Source organism: Ornithorhynchus anatinus, chromosome 7 (assembly GCF_004115215.2).
Source record: "Ornithorhynchus anatinus isolate Pmale09 chromosome 7, mOrnAna1.pri.v4, whole genome shotgun sequence".
Lineage (NCBI taxonomy): Eukaryota > Metazoa > Chordata > Mammalia > Monotremata > Ornithorhynchidae > Ornithorhynchus > Ornithorhynchus anatinus.
This window is the reverse complement of record NC_041734.1, coordinates 8,884,308-8,898,924: the sequence shown is the minus strand read 5'-3', so window position 1 is coordinate 8,898,924 and position 14,617 is coordinate 8,884,308. Positions and strand designations below refer to the sequence as shown.

The 14,617-nt window shown below is 43.4% G+C and overlaps 1 protein-coding gene across 1 annotated transcript in view; it reads right to left on the bottom strand.

Annotated features, from left to right (window-relative positions):
* Nucleotides 1-1,005: 1,005 nt before the first annotated feature.
* BPNT2 (3'(2'), 5'-bisphosphate nucleotidase 2) overlaps nucleotides 1,006-14,617 on the bottom strand; it is a 32,367-nt gene continuing 18,755 nt past the window's right edge. Inside the window, exons 2-5 of the mRNA XM_029068950.2 lie at nucleotides 9,631-9,793; nucleotides 8,084-8,179; nucleotides 6,039-6,200; nucleotides 1,006-4,097 (exon numbers count right to left, since the gene is read on the bottom strand). Coding sequence (XP_028924783.1) covers nucleotides 3,826-4,097; nucleotides 6,039-6,200; nucleotides 8,084-8,179; nucleotides 9,631-9,793 — 693 coding nt within the window. The 3' untranslated portion in view covers nucleotides 1,006-3,825. The remainder of the gene's footprint in view (nucleotides 4,098-6,038; nucleotides 6,201-8,083; nucleotides 8,180-9,630; nucleotides 9,794-14,617) is intronic.

The following is a 14,617-nucleotide window of genomic DNA, read 5'->3' as shown; positions in this document are numbered from 1 at the left end:
AGCGATAGGTCGGGGTGCCCCAAGCCCCTGTGCCGGCCCTCCCGGGGGATGGTAGCAGATGGCGATCCAGACAGTGACCTAGGAATAGAATGTCAGCCCAGAGGATTTGTTTAGGGGAAATCTAGGTGATAGACTCACCAGTCGTAGGTTAGCTCACTATTTGGGAGAAGTTCATTCTTAACTTCATACAATCCTTGTCACTAAAGAGATGGTTTCAAAAACAATTTACATTATAAAGTAGAAAAGTCTTGATATTTTCCCTTGAATCCAGTAACTGATAGCCTCTAAGTTGTCTTTGATTCATGCTTAGACGGTTTCAGGTGCTGTTCGTATTTTTTTTAATGCTCCAGTGGAAAAGTAGGAGGCCCTCTGATGGCCCCCAAACCCCCCTATGGACTTTTCCGTATGGACCATAAAAGTGCCTTCCTCCACCCACTTTTCCCCCAAAGGCTGGATCAGATTGAGTAGCTGTGGGTACACCCCTTGCTCTGGGACTACCAACCCTGTGATTTTACACCACATGGCACATCTCTCTTTGGACTGCTAACAAGCTTAGGTTGTTATTGGTTTGGGGCTGAAATTTGGCATCTTCTATTTAGCTCATTTGCACACGTTCTGAAGGAGGCAAACATCACTCAGCGTCCGCTACAAGCTAACGCTGAGCAGAAGCAAGTGGCCTTGGGTTCTGAAGCCCAGATGACTGAAAGCCAGGAAGCATTTGAAGGCGGGGAGGGGAGAGAAAAATCAAGTATTTTGTATTTTTTGAAAAACAGCCAGATTCATAATACAGGTAAAGAGAGATATAGGTACATCTATATCTCTCCATATAGGTAGAAAAGAGCGACCCAGCTGGCAAGACTTGCCGTGGAACTCTCATTTGCAGTGTTCTATGAGCTCAACTTCTGATTCTTCTGGACTTGAGTGAATCCCAAGGATACACCGGCTCTTTCATAAAGGGTAGAAGAGAGGAGTTAGTACATGATATATAGTCATACACCACAGAGGTTCTATATTGATAGGGATCTTTAATATGTGCTTAGTCTTATGAACACATGGTTTCAACATAGGACAAAGACAAAGAGGGTTGATAGGGAGGAAAAGAAACGTCGGGGATATCACTCGAGAAGCCCGGCTGGCAACGGTGGAGGTGAAACTGTCTTCCGCCTCCTGCCATTTTTCCAGGAACCCCAGGGGCCGTGGTGGCATCTTCCTCACCAGCTCCTCCCACTGCCTAGAGGAGAAAACAGGCAATTCTTCTCCTCTAATCGTGCTGGAACTCCATCAGGTCATCTATTTGGCATGTCTTTTCTTCTTGAAGATTCTGCTTAGTTAAGTACAGCACTACGTGAATCCCATCATTGTAAGGAAAATTCTTCTGCACCAGACAGCAATACCAAGTGGTGGTAATGCAATTCACCCCCTTTTGCTTCTGTTGAAATTTGGCTTCTACAGCAAATTTGATCCCCAAATGGAAAAATACTTTTAAATCCTATTTTTCACCACCCAACTTAAAAAGACCACACAATTTCCTGTCAGCTCTTTTAATATTTAACGATTGGAAATGAAAATTACATTCACTTTCTAAAGAATTCATGGTAAAAGTTTTTAAACATCACCACCTCACTTATCAAAAGGAAAGAACACACTGAAATTGGTACGTATCAAAAAGTTTTGATAAATTTATAAATAGCCAGAACTTTAGCACACAAAAGGACACTGCCCTGTTTGTAGTGTCAGTCACCCAGGGCCTCTGCCCCAATCCCAACATGTGGGTGGGTGATCTCAACACACCAAATGATTCCAACAGCGCCGTGAGGCAGCTGTTATCATTGCTAATTAAAGTCACTTCTGATTTCACCAAAAATAAAACTGGGACCTATTTGAACTTCTTACTATTTTCTTAACGCCTCAGATCATCTGACAGTTTTTAAAAACTAAGTTACTTTTAACACACAATGTTCAATGCTTAAAGCTCTTGGCATTTTTGTTTTCATTTGAGCAGCTGGGGAACACTCAAAGGCAAGTCTGATGGGTTCTTGAATAATCCTCTCTCCAGAATCACAGGCCAAAGGAAATACTATGTTAGACATGCACTTAAAAAAGCTATCAGTGAACCAAATGATGGCTAACAGCTTAAAGTATTGAACAGTTTTTTTAAAATTTTAAATTAAATTAAAAATTTCAAAAAGTTTTCATTTGCATGCAAGTTTAACAAATTCAGTTGCTTGGTCACATAATGGGGATTGATTCTTCCTTCCTATATGTAAAAAAAAAGTCCACTTAGTCTCTCACCTACCCAGAAAGCATCCGACTCCTATAAGAGCTCTAGGATCATGGAATATCCAGGCGTCAGATAATGATTCAGTAACTTGGTTCCTTTCCATCTTCTTGAAGGTACCCACGAAATCCCAAAACATCAAGCAGATGAAGGCTGAGTTTTTTGTTTTTTTAAAATACATGCATAATCCTTATTTACTAGTAATGGTTTGCAGGATGAATGCAAGTGTCTCACTCAGCGATCTTGCCCTTTGTGCTACAGGCGACAAGAAGATCATACGGTTCAGTGAAACCCACTGGAACTGGAGCTCCCACGGTTCTCTCCCCCAGGGTAATCCCCTGTTGGTCAGGATTACCATTAGTGTTGGTCAGGAGTTCCCTGGTGTCTAAACAGTCACCCTGGTAAATACTGGATTCCTCTGAGGACACATTTCTCCAGCTGCTGGGTAATTCGGATCTCCATGGAAAACCACCTCCCACCGAGAAAGAAAATAGCAATGCTCTGGGAGATGATGAAAGCACAAGCTGCCCAGACACATCAGCACACTGAGAGAAACCAGGTTTCCTGATCAAGGACAAAGCTCACGGAGAAAGGTGCCAGCTCTAACCACACAAGGTGAAAGTTATGGTTTCCTTGACTCAAACTAGGAATTATGAAGTGTGGGTGGAAGGGAATTTCCCCTAAATTAACTCGAAGTCCCATTGTTTTGGCCTGAAACTGAAAGGCAGAAAGTGGCCACTTTAAGTGTACCGGGATTTTTGCCAAGAGCATACTGTCAAAAGCCTATTAACTTAATAATTTAAAACAATTAACTCTTTACTACCTATGCATTCCTACTATAAAAATCAGAGAGGGGTGAGATCTCCAGCCCAATTCTGAAAAGTCTGTACAGTTCTCACAAACGGTGGCCCAAAAGGGACGTGCTCATTTCCGAGGGACGATAGAAATGGACAACGCTGTGGAGAATAACAATTGTCTCTAAAAATGCACAGACTTTAAGTGTAATGATTTAGAAATCACCAATGTTCTTGTATTTTATATTACCTGAAATACTGGGCAAAGCACAGAACGGTTGTTGCGTATAAACGGTGTCTGGCTCCCTGTGCTTTCTATCGAAGTGGGGGAAGCCCCTTGAGTCTTGTTTTCCATTGGATGTAGTAAAAATGTACGTTTACAGAACCCACGCTCATCATTCCTCCTCATCTACCTCATTCCAGATGAAAAAACAACTTCCACTGAAGGTGAGAACCTCATGTTGCAGTGTGACAATGGTAAGTTGAGACGATGTGGATTTTAATTTACAAATATATAGATGTGCATTTGCACCTTGAGTACATCGACTTTAAGTTCCAGTCTTCATTTTGGAGACTGGTTTCGTAGACGTGCCACTGCATTCTCGATCCTCACCGTGCAGTTTAGAAAGAGGGAGCAGAGCTCCAGTTGCTCTGTTCAGTCAGAAAAGGGAGTTGGTTTCTGGAATCATCATGCAGAGTCTCCCACGGGGCCTCGGGACTTAAGGTTTGTGCATCTCTCCCGTATTAACTACCTTATTTACGTCCAGTCTTTTCTAGCTCTGGGAGTTTTTGGACGAGGGCCTGATGGTTCATATTGATGCTGGCAAGGAGTCCCCCTTCGTTGCCATCTGAACCAGTGTAACTGATTTCTTCACCACTTAGGGTAGTCATGTGGCCCCCCAGTGCTTTCAGAAGGGCGTTGCCGGCACATATATCCCATTTCTTAATGTACGTCACGTGGATATATATATCAGCTTTTTCTTGATTCTCATCAGGAACATCCAAGAGGGATAAAACTTTGTAACCTAAAAATAAGAAAGACAATGATTCGGTTCCTTGGCAAAGGACTCCTGAGTAAGTATTTAATGTGCCCCGATTCCAGGTTACTTTAGTAGCAGGTTGCAGGGTACTCTGTCTGTGTGTGTGTGTATATATATATATACATACACTCTAAGCACTTGGGACAGCCCTTACCTTCAAGGGAGCTTACAAATTTAATATAGTGGGAAGGGATGGAAAAAACGCTATGGGTGGTTGTTGGGATGATATGTCTGGGGCCTGTGGAATAATAATAATGATCATGGTACTTGTTAAGCGCTTCCTCTGTGCCAAGCACTGTTCTAAGCACTGGGGTAGATACAACTCATTCAGTAGGACAAACTCCCCAACCCACATGGGGCACACACTCTTAATCTCCATTTTACAAGTGAGGTAACTGAGGCCCAGAGAAGTTAAGTGACACCCAGCAGACACGTGGCAGAGACATGTGGATTAGAACCCAGGTCCTTCTGATTTCCAGGCTCGTGCTCTGTCCACTAAGTCACGCTGCTCCTCAGTGAGTTGAGAAATGCCTCCTGGGGGAGGCGGGATTTCAGGAGGGATCATGCAGAAGTTTAGCTCCCAAGTTTCTCTCAAAGTCAAACATGCTACACTCACTCATGGGTTCTTAATTTCCCATTATTTACTATGAACTCCAAAGGAACATTCAACATCCTCTCTTAGTTGAAGCTACAGACATCAATCCAGATTTTATACTTGAAATTAACTCCTTCAAGCCAAGGGCTGAGCTACAGACCACTGCGCCTGGGCAAGCACAGGGATGGTAAGAAATTGGTATTCCACAGTGACTAGCTCCTTACAAGGCAGAACACAATATATGATTCCAGTGAAGTGTGCACATTTATGAGGATTAAGGTCTGATATGTTTGGTTTACATCGCAGCAACAATAGTTGACTGGAACGTCCCTCATGGCGGTGACAGACCATACCAATTTGAAGGTTAAGATTAAATACCCGTTCCTTAGCTAGAGCAAGTTAAGACTGGCAATTTTTCTGAAGACGAAAAGCTCTTGGAGGTGGCCGAGGCCAGTTAAACAGTGGAAGGAAAAGGAACAAATATGACCCAGCTGAGCAAATGTTCCTTTAATTGTTGTTCTCGTAAGTGCTTAACGAATCCCTCAGTTGGGCACAGTCCCACAGCCTAAGTTGGAAGGAGAACAGGTATTGGATCTTCAATTTTACAGGTGAGAAAACAGACACAGGAAAGATAGGTGAGTCACCCGAGTGGCAGAGCTGGGATCAGAACCCAAGTGCGTGCTCTAATAATCTCTTTTGTGTAGGGATTGTGGAAAATAATATAGATTTTAATTAATGTTATCCCTCTCAGTTTTCCCAACCATCTCTGTGGCTGTGGAACTAGAGAAGACACTTAAGTCAGCTCCTAGGGGGCAGGGATCATATTTACCAACTCTAGCGTACCATAGTCTCCCAAGCACTTAGTAAGTGCTCAGGGCACATTATTGATTGGTTGATAGCAAAAACAGGGTACTTATTTTTTATGTCCTAAGCACATAAGCACAGATCCCCTATGGACTACACTCAACATCAACCGGCATGACAAGATTACCGATAAAGATATCCTGTTGTTCACCGCAAACCGTGGCCGTGCTCGGTGGGAGCCGTGAGGCTAACGTGTTGCGGCAGCAGGTTCCCCAAGGGGCTGTTCTAGGACAGTAACATGGGAGAATGGCGGAGGGCCAAAAAGTCTCACGGCTGCGAACTGTGGAAGGCCGCTGTAGCAGCCAGCCGAGCCATGGGACCGGATGCTGCGTGAAGACCTGGACTTGACGAGGCAGGGGCAGACCCACCAGTGTAACAAGAATCGATCCTTACTTGTAAGTGATGTGGGAGGCGTGTTACGACCCCCTTCAGGGTGGCTGGTTATACCCCCAGGAGGGGAAACGTACCTGCACCACCAGCTGGGAGGATCGTGGTTTCGTTTCCAAATGTCCGAAGAGCGAGTTGCTGGACCGTCCCAGAATGAGAGCGGGAAACGATGATTTTTGGGGTCTTTTCATTGTAGGAGGTTCGGGCTTGCACATTTGATCCTCCGTCCACCATTGCCCAAGCTGTAAGAGCAAAATCCAGAAGTGATTTGGAGGAGCTGCTAGCTGAGTCAACCACAGAAATCATTCTTCTGACTCAGCTACAAAAGCCAGGGAAGGGGGCTTCGTTTACAGAGGAAGTCACTAAGCAAATGAAACAGCATTCGACTCATTTAATAAATTAGCTCTTTTATCCCTACTGTGATTTTCCAAAATGTTTGGTTAAGTCATCTCGGAAACTTGAACATAAAATAATAAAAAGGCAACCCCACCTGATTTTTAAAAGTGGAAGACGGCACAGGAGGCTCTGTCTACTGTTTCTAACTGGTGGAAAGTACCAACCATATTCTCCAAGCTCTGAGTATGAACTCCACAGGGAATAAGAGGCCCCTTACCTGAATTCTTTTCTCCGGCTTCTGCCAACCACAAGAAAAGATGTATTGCTGGGCTCATATGGAACATTCTAGAAACTTTGCCCCTTTTAGGATTGCCATGATTCCATTGGGTCCAATGTGATCTTCTATCTAAGTCTAGTGCTTAGTACACTGTTTAGCACATAATCACCACTTAATGAATACCACAATACCACAGTAATTATTATCCACCTGAGCTAGGGAAGCAATTCTCTGCTAGTCCCTGAGCCCCAGAGGATAAGAGCAACCGGCCATAACTAGCAATTTTTTCCATGTAGGTGAAATCCAAAAGAGAGCAGTGGGTGTAGAGTATCTTAAGTGTTCTAACTCAAGTCAGCAAAGCGAGAGGGGAAAGTATATTGGAAATTCAGAAGTAACATTAACAGGCCAAAATAATTAAACTTGCCCCTAAGAAAAATGATAGCAGGCAAAACAGATCAGGATTACAAAGATTCCTTTAAATGTGTGCTTATAATATTGCCTCTAGAGGACAGTACTCTCTAACAGAAGTAAAAACAGCCTGGCTGTCACGTTAGATAATTTATGCAAAAATAGTGCACACTTAGTTATAAAGGAGAACTACTCACTGGATAACTCACACGACAAAATTTTCTAAATCCTGCTATCTGATCACATTCAGATAACTAAAGAAAGAGAGTCTAAAGAGGAAAAAGGACCCAACACTCCATTCTTGTTCCTCACTGTGCACTTTCAGTGCAGGAGAAGAAAAAACTAATAAGGGAATCGGCCAATATTGGGTGTGCCTATTTGGGAATAAGCCAGTTTTAGGAATCACTTTCCTGATATCTGTAAAGTTGGTATTCCCAAAGTACCGTGCCATCACCATCCAAAATAGAACAGTGTGGATTCGAGACTAGCAGTACCTTAGAAACCTTCTCAGGTGGCTGCCAAAATACTTGCATGGCAAACTAGCTTTCCTTTCGATGGGTGGATTAGCCACGATTTTTGATTATCTGCAAAATACTGTTCTCTTGTCTGAAAACTAAGATTTGCGGAAGCTCTTTTCACCATTACTTAAAATGCCAAAAAGAATATCCAGGCATGGAAAAGCTTGATGAGCTCCCTGTGATTCTCTCCTGAAAAATAATAAAACCACCACCTCCACCCATCAGGTGTGTCATGCGATTTTTGAGCCACATTTTTGTTAACCAGCCACCCTAGGAATAAAGGACCATTCTGGAAAGCGCAAAGACTCCTTCAGGCCAAGAGTGTGCAGGTGGGAGGACTGTAATGGTAATTTGCCTAACTTACTCCTAAAATGTTCCACTGAGACAAGAGAGCTAACAAGGTGGGATGGGTCTTGAACTCCTTCAGATAAAAAGGACCCTCGGAGACACTTATTACAGGGTCATTTAATACAGTGCAAAGCACCCTTACAGTCTGAAAGAGTTCATGTGCCTGCCAAGGTGTTAGATATGCCGTGTTCATCGGTGTCTACAGGAAAAAACACTGCAAAAAACTGAATCGAAATACCTGTATAGGCAGAGAATGGCTTATGTATTACTCCAAGTACTGGTTTACCGTTTACAGCTACGCACACCATTGTAGTGACATACTGCCGAAGGTTTTCTAAGGGGAAGAGAAAAGCAGCAGTGTTAAAATAAAATCTCCAGCAAGGCACGAGGCCCTCCCCCTCCCCATCGTTTTAGGATACTTTGGGCTAAAGATCTGGGGAAGGCTGGAGCAGTGCTACATTTATTGGGCCTACGAAGTCCCAGTGAGTCAGTATTATCTATAGAGCACTGTACTAAACGCACGACTGGGTTCCCGTGGAGCGCTAACAGATGCTCCAGTTTACACCAAGGAAAGCTGCATTATATGAGATAATAATAACAACAGTATTTGCTAAGTGCTGGGGTAAATACACAAATGCAATAATATCACAAAGTCCTTCTCCCATACGGGTCTCTCTGGCAATAGATTTTTTCCTGAATTCTGATTTACAGCCTTCTGAGTGACAAAGTTTAAATGCTGTGAATTCTTCAGTGTTTTTGCAAGATCTTGAATTCACCTGAACTTGTAGCACGGCCTAGTGGAAAGAGCAGAGGACTGAGAGACCAAGTAGCTGGATTCTAAACCTGGCTCTGCCATTTACCTGCTCTATGACTCTGGGCAAGTCGCTTAACTTATCTGGCTCTCAGTTGTAAAATGGAGATTCGATTCTTGTTCTCTCTCCTACTGTGAGCCCCAGTGCTTAGGACATAGTAAGCACATACCAATTCTACAATTATTATTAGTAGAAGTCTTGGGAGCAGACCAACATTACATTGCCAGTGAATGCCCAAGAAGGGACCGCTAACTCAATGACAAATTTCTGACTTCATATTTTAGTGGTTTGAGTCACTTCTCTCTTACAACCAAATTTAAAGAACTCTACACCATCCCAATCCCCCTTGATCTGCTGCTCTTTATAGTGGGCATTGGTTCTGTATCCTCTAGTCTTATTCTACACTCACTTTTTTGGGGCACTCATCCTTTCACACAGCTTCAGCTACCACCTCTACATAGATGACTCCCCAATTGACCTCTCCGGCCCTGACCTCCATCCGGCATCCTCTTTCACCTCCAGGTTATGTCCACTTAGAGGAAGGAAGAAGATTTCTGAGGTACAGCAAGGACCTCTAAGTTTCCCATCTCAGTGGCCAAACCATTAATCACTCAATGGTATTTACTGAGCGGTTACTATGTGTAGAGGCCTGCTGTACTAAGTGTTTGGGAGAGTACAATATAACAGTTGGAAGACACGTTTGCCGCCCATAAGAAACATCATCCTTTCCATCCCAGTAACCCCTATTACTGTTTCGAAGCACCATCTCGGCAATGCTGGGTTTCTAAAACAACTGCGGATGAGTTGCCGGGATCTCATTTTTTAAATGACTTTGATCAGTCCCAAGCATTTCGAGGACTTCACTGTCAACATATTTCTAACCACAGAACATTTTTACCAAGCTGTCTTCCTTTCAGCATATTAAAAGAGGAACAGCTCACCACTGGGATCGACAGCAACAAAGTAAAGTTACCTGTATATTCCTGTGTGGCATCGAGTGGGTCAATCCAAACAGTAACACTTTCTGCTGGCACCTTTTTTGGTTTGGTTATTTTCTTCAGGATATCCTCAGGAATTTTGCGATCCCATACGATGGTCTCCTGATCAGCTGCATCCACACGTTCCTCAGTATTTATCTGGTGCAAAAATTATAATTATAGTTAAAACGGCTCTACTCTCAACACACACACACGCAAAAACACGCACAGAGAGAGAGAGAGAGAGACCCCAACCCCTTGGCGTCTATTTTTACATGCATTTTTACTTCAAAGTTTAGAAACACCATTATCCAGGAGAATTCCAACTGCAGACTGCCTGCCTGCCTTTACAGATGCCACCCGCATAATAAGTTTAACAGAGGACAACTTTATGATCCAGAAAGAGGAGAAACCAACCTGAGGCAAAGCTGTTCAAGATCTAATGCTTACTGACAAGGAGGGATATATCAAGAGTGTGAGAATAATAGGCTAACTTTGGATCAGTGAACACAAGCTGCTACTTTAATGATTAGAAATGAGAAAACAGACAACAGGATTCAAAGGTGTTAAAAACTAGGGAACTGACTAAGATACTAGAAGGAGGTATAGTAATTAATCATCTACACACATCTCTGACAAGCGGGGGGAAGTCAAAACCTCCTCCTAAAGGCCACAGAATGGCAGGGAACAAAGATTACCAGATGCAATAAGGCAGCAAAAAAGGCTACTGTGAGCATAATGGAAAGAGTGGGGGAAAGGGCAATTATCTTTTTCCAAAGCTATGCTTCTAGATGTAAAAATGGTTATCAATCTTATTTGGATGAGCATTTTGTTACCGGATTAGTAACGGTGCCACCTGATGGTCTACAAATCCTAAGTAGAGAGTTGGCAGTAGCAGTTACGGACTTTCAACCCAGCCCTTAATGGGCATTTCTGCTTTGACCTAGGTTTGCATTCCATTATTTGGCTACAAGCATGAGGAAACACTTTTCACAACATGAATTCATTCTGGGTATAACATGATCCACAAATCTGCCCAAGTAAATTTACTGAGGGATGAAACAGTCATGTGTCTGTGCATGTGCGTGGCATCACCTCCCCGTCTCTGCCCCAGCCTCACTGCACTGTACGACACAACCTGGCAGTATTTAATACTGTGAAATAACAGTGAGGGACAAGGGTGTAAAGCATTCTCTTTGTGGTGGACATAATACTAATCATACTAATAAAATTGTAATTTAGTATTCATGATGGCATCTTCAAACCATCTGTTTACTTCATTCAGTCTTATTTATTGTGCTCTCACTGTGTGCAGAACACTGTACTAAGTGCTTGGAAAGTACAATTCAGCAACAGAGAGAGAGAATCACTGCCCACACCGGGCTTACAGTCTAGAAGAGGGGAGAAAGACATCAAAACAAGTAAACACACATCAACATAAATAAATAGAATTATAGATAGAACTGTAATATAATATATTCATTCATTCAATAGTATTTATTGAGCGCTTACTATGTGCAGAGCACTGTACTAAGCGCTTGGGATGAACAAGTCGGCAACAGATAGAGACAGTCCCTGCCGTTTGACGGGCTTACAGTCTAATCGGGGGAGACGGACAGACAAGAACAATGGCGATAAACAGCGTCAAGGGGAAGAACATCTCATAAAAACAATGGCAACTAAATAGAATCGAGGCGATGTACAATTCATTAACAAAATAAATAGGGTAACGAAAATATATACAGTTGAGCGGATGAGTACAGTGCTGTGGGGATGGGAAGGGAGAGGTGGAGGAGCAGAGGGAAAAGGGGAAAATGAGGCTTTAGCTGCGGAGAGGTAAAGGGGGGGATGGCAGAGGGAGTAGAGGGGGAAGAGGAGCTCAGTCTGGGAACGCCTCTTGGAGGAGGTGATTTTTAAGTAGGGTTTTGAAGAGGGAAAGAGAATCAGTTTGGCGGAGGTGAGGAGGGAGGGCGTTCCAGGACCGAATTGTGGAAGCAGTGTGGCTTAGTGGAAATTTCTTGGGCTTGGGAGTCAGAGGACGTGGGTTCTAATCCCTGCTCTGCCACTTGTCTGCTGGTGACCTTGGGCAAATCACTTAACTTCTCTGTGCCTCAGTTATCCCATATGGAAAATGGGGATGAAGACAGTGAGCCCCACCTGGAACAACTTAGAAAAGGGTTTGGCACATAGTAAGCACTTAAATACCATAAAAAAGACACACATATATATATATATATATATACATCAAAAGAAGTAAACAGGCATTAATGCAAATAAATAGAATTATAGATATGTAAATATATATCTATATATATACAAGTGAGGTGGGGCAAGGAGGGGGGTAGGGCAAAGGGAGCGAGTTGGGGAGATGGGGAGGGGCAGCTGAAGAAATGGGGGGCTTAGTCAGGGAAAGCCTCTTGGAGAAGGTGAGCCTTCAGTAGGGCTTTGAAGGGGGGAAGTGTGATTGTTTGGCGGATTTGAGGAGGGAGGGCATTCCAGGCCAGAGGTAGGACGGGAGCCAGGGGTTGATGGAGGCACAGGTGAGAATGAGGCCCAGTGAGAAGGTCAGTGCCAGAGGAGCGGATTGTGCGGGCTGAGCTGTAGAAAGAGAAAAGGGAGGTGAGGAAGGAGGGGGCAAGGTGATGGAGAGCTTTGAAGCCAATAGTGAAGAGTTTTTGGTTGATATGGAGGTTGATAGGTAACCACTTAATGTCCAGTGAAGTCAATCTTGACATGATTTTTCCCTAACACAAGGTTCTTCAAGACTGCAAGTTCCCTCAAGGCAGGGATCCTGGCTACCAAAGCTATTAATCAATCAGTCAGTTGACCATACTTATTGAGTGCTTACTATATGCACAGCCCAGTACTAAGTGCTTGGGAGAGAACAATACAACAGAATTAGCAGACACGTTCCCTGCCCATAACCATAACGAGCATACAGTCTAGAGGAGGAGACAGACATTAATATGAATAAATCAGTAATTTACAATATATAATTTAAAGATGTGTACATTGTGCTGTGGGGTTGGGGGTGGGGCAAATATTATATGTCCAAAGGTCACAGATCCAACTGCACAGATGACACAGAAGGGAAAGTGAGCCGGGGAAAACAGGGCTATCAACTCACCCACACCCTTAGTAAACTGTCCTGTACATTGCCAGGGCTCAGTAAATACTATTGATTGAAGAACGCAAACTACAAGTTATAGCAGAACTGAATGAACCACAAGTGGCTGCCATGGAAGAAATGAAGAATCTATCAAGATGTGACACCAAGTAAGTAGTTCTGTTCTCAAAGTCAGTCAGTCCTCTGGACAATTAGACTGTTTAAAAAATGCTATGGCTACAAGACGTAAAAGCAGTACCTTAACAAAATACATAGATACTGCCTTGTTTGCCCCTAATTTACATTTGACTTTTCATCCTAATTGTGTTTTTTGGCTTTTGAAATGTACCATTAATTTTCAATTCAAAACTCTCCCCAAAAGATTCTGATTTTCCCCCATTAATTGGTCTTATCCATGTTCCAGATTTGCCTTTCAAAAAAAAATACAATAAAAAAAGCAGGGGACTGGGTCCAAACAGAGTTAAAACACCTAGTTACTCTCAAAATTCACCTTAATGGAGCACTGTAATTTGTCCTCTGTTAGAAGTACAGTGCTCGGCACACAGTAAGCACTCAATAAATACAACTAAATTTGAATGAACTGTCCCAATCCTGGGATGGCCTTTTTTACATCATTCAGTGCTATTTATTGAACACTACGGTCTTCAGAGCCCTATACTAAGCACTTGAGAGAGCAGATTTCAACAGAATTGGCAGACACGTTCCCTCCCCGTGAGTTTAAAGTCTAGATCTTTAACACGATCGCTTACTATTCTTTCTTTGGTTTAGGTGTACGATTTTATTTTGCTTTGGCTGTCCCGCAACGTAAAACCCACCTGTGCTGGGCAGCAGCGGCATGGGAGAGAGTCAAGGGCGGATACCTAAGTTTACTGCATGGAAGGAGGCAATGGTAAACCACTTGCATATTTTTACCAAGAAAACTCCACGGATACACTACAGAACCACTGCAGAGAAATGTGTCCAGGGCGTCGCAATGGGTCGGCGACGACTCGACGGCACAAGACAAGTCCTGCCACGCAGCCCCTACCTGTTTGAAGTGTTTGCTCTGCTTGTTCAAATGAACATGGGGTCATGTGTTCAGTTTTTAGCATGGATCTCTTATTATTATATACCGTGCCCTGTTCCGTTTGCATTTCCATCGTTTCCCTTGCCCAAAGCTCTTAATCAACACTGTTAAGACTGCATTATTTGCTTCCTGCATGTCCTCCACTCCTCCATTGAAAGTTTGCATTATCAAGTATCTGGCAGATGCATTAATTCTAACTGCCATCATCTAGCTGTCCCTGCATTTGCTACGGTCACTTCCCCTGCTCGTCTCCAGCTCCCTTTACGTTGTTTTGCTAGTCCGCTTACAATCTGTCTCGCTTCGCTGCCTTTGTAATTTTACTTAGCCCCAGATATATTTTTTGAAAAGCAGGGGAAGAATGTCGACTACTCTGACTGAGGATGTATGTGTGCTTGGGGGAAAGGACTGTCCTCTGGGACAGCTGGATAATGGCAGGTAAAACTAATGTTTGTTGAAGCAAAGATTATGGCTGCATAAATGCACTTGGCAATGCAAACATTCACAGTGAGGAAAGACCACGGCAGTGATCAAAAATTCACCTCCGAGCAGCCTTTATGGCCACTGGGGCCAACTGAGTGCCTGAAGCCAAAAGAAGTAGGATCCATGGAGTCATCGAGAAGCTAATTTCCTGGAGATAATGCTGTAAAGTCAAAGACAACCTGTACAGAGAAATCCCACTCTCAGGGTCAGGGACAACAGAAGCTGAATTCCAGGGTGCTTGTGAGGTGCTCAGGGAATACTTGTGAATAGGAAGCTTCCTGGAAGTAGAGGGAACCAGCTTGGGGCACTG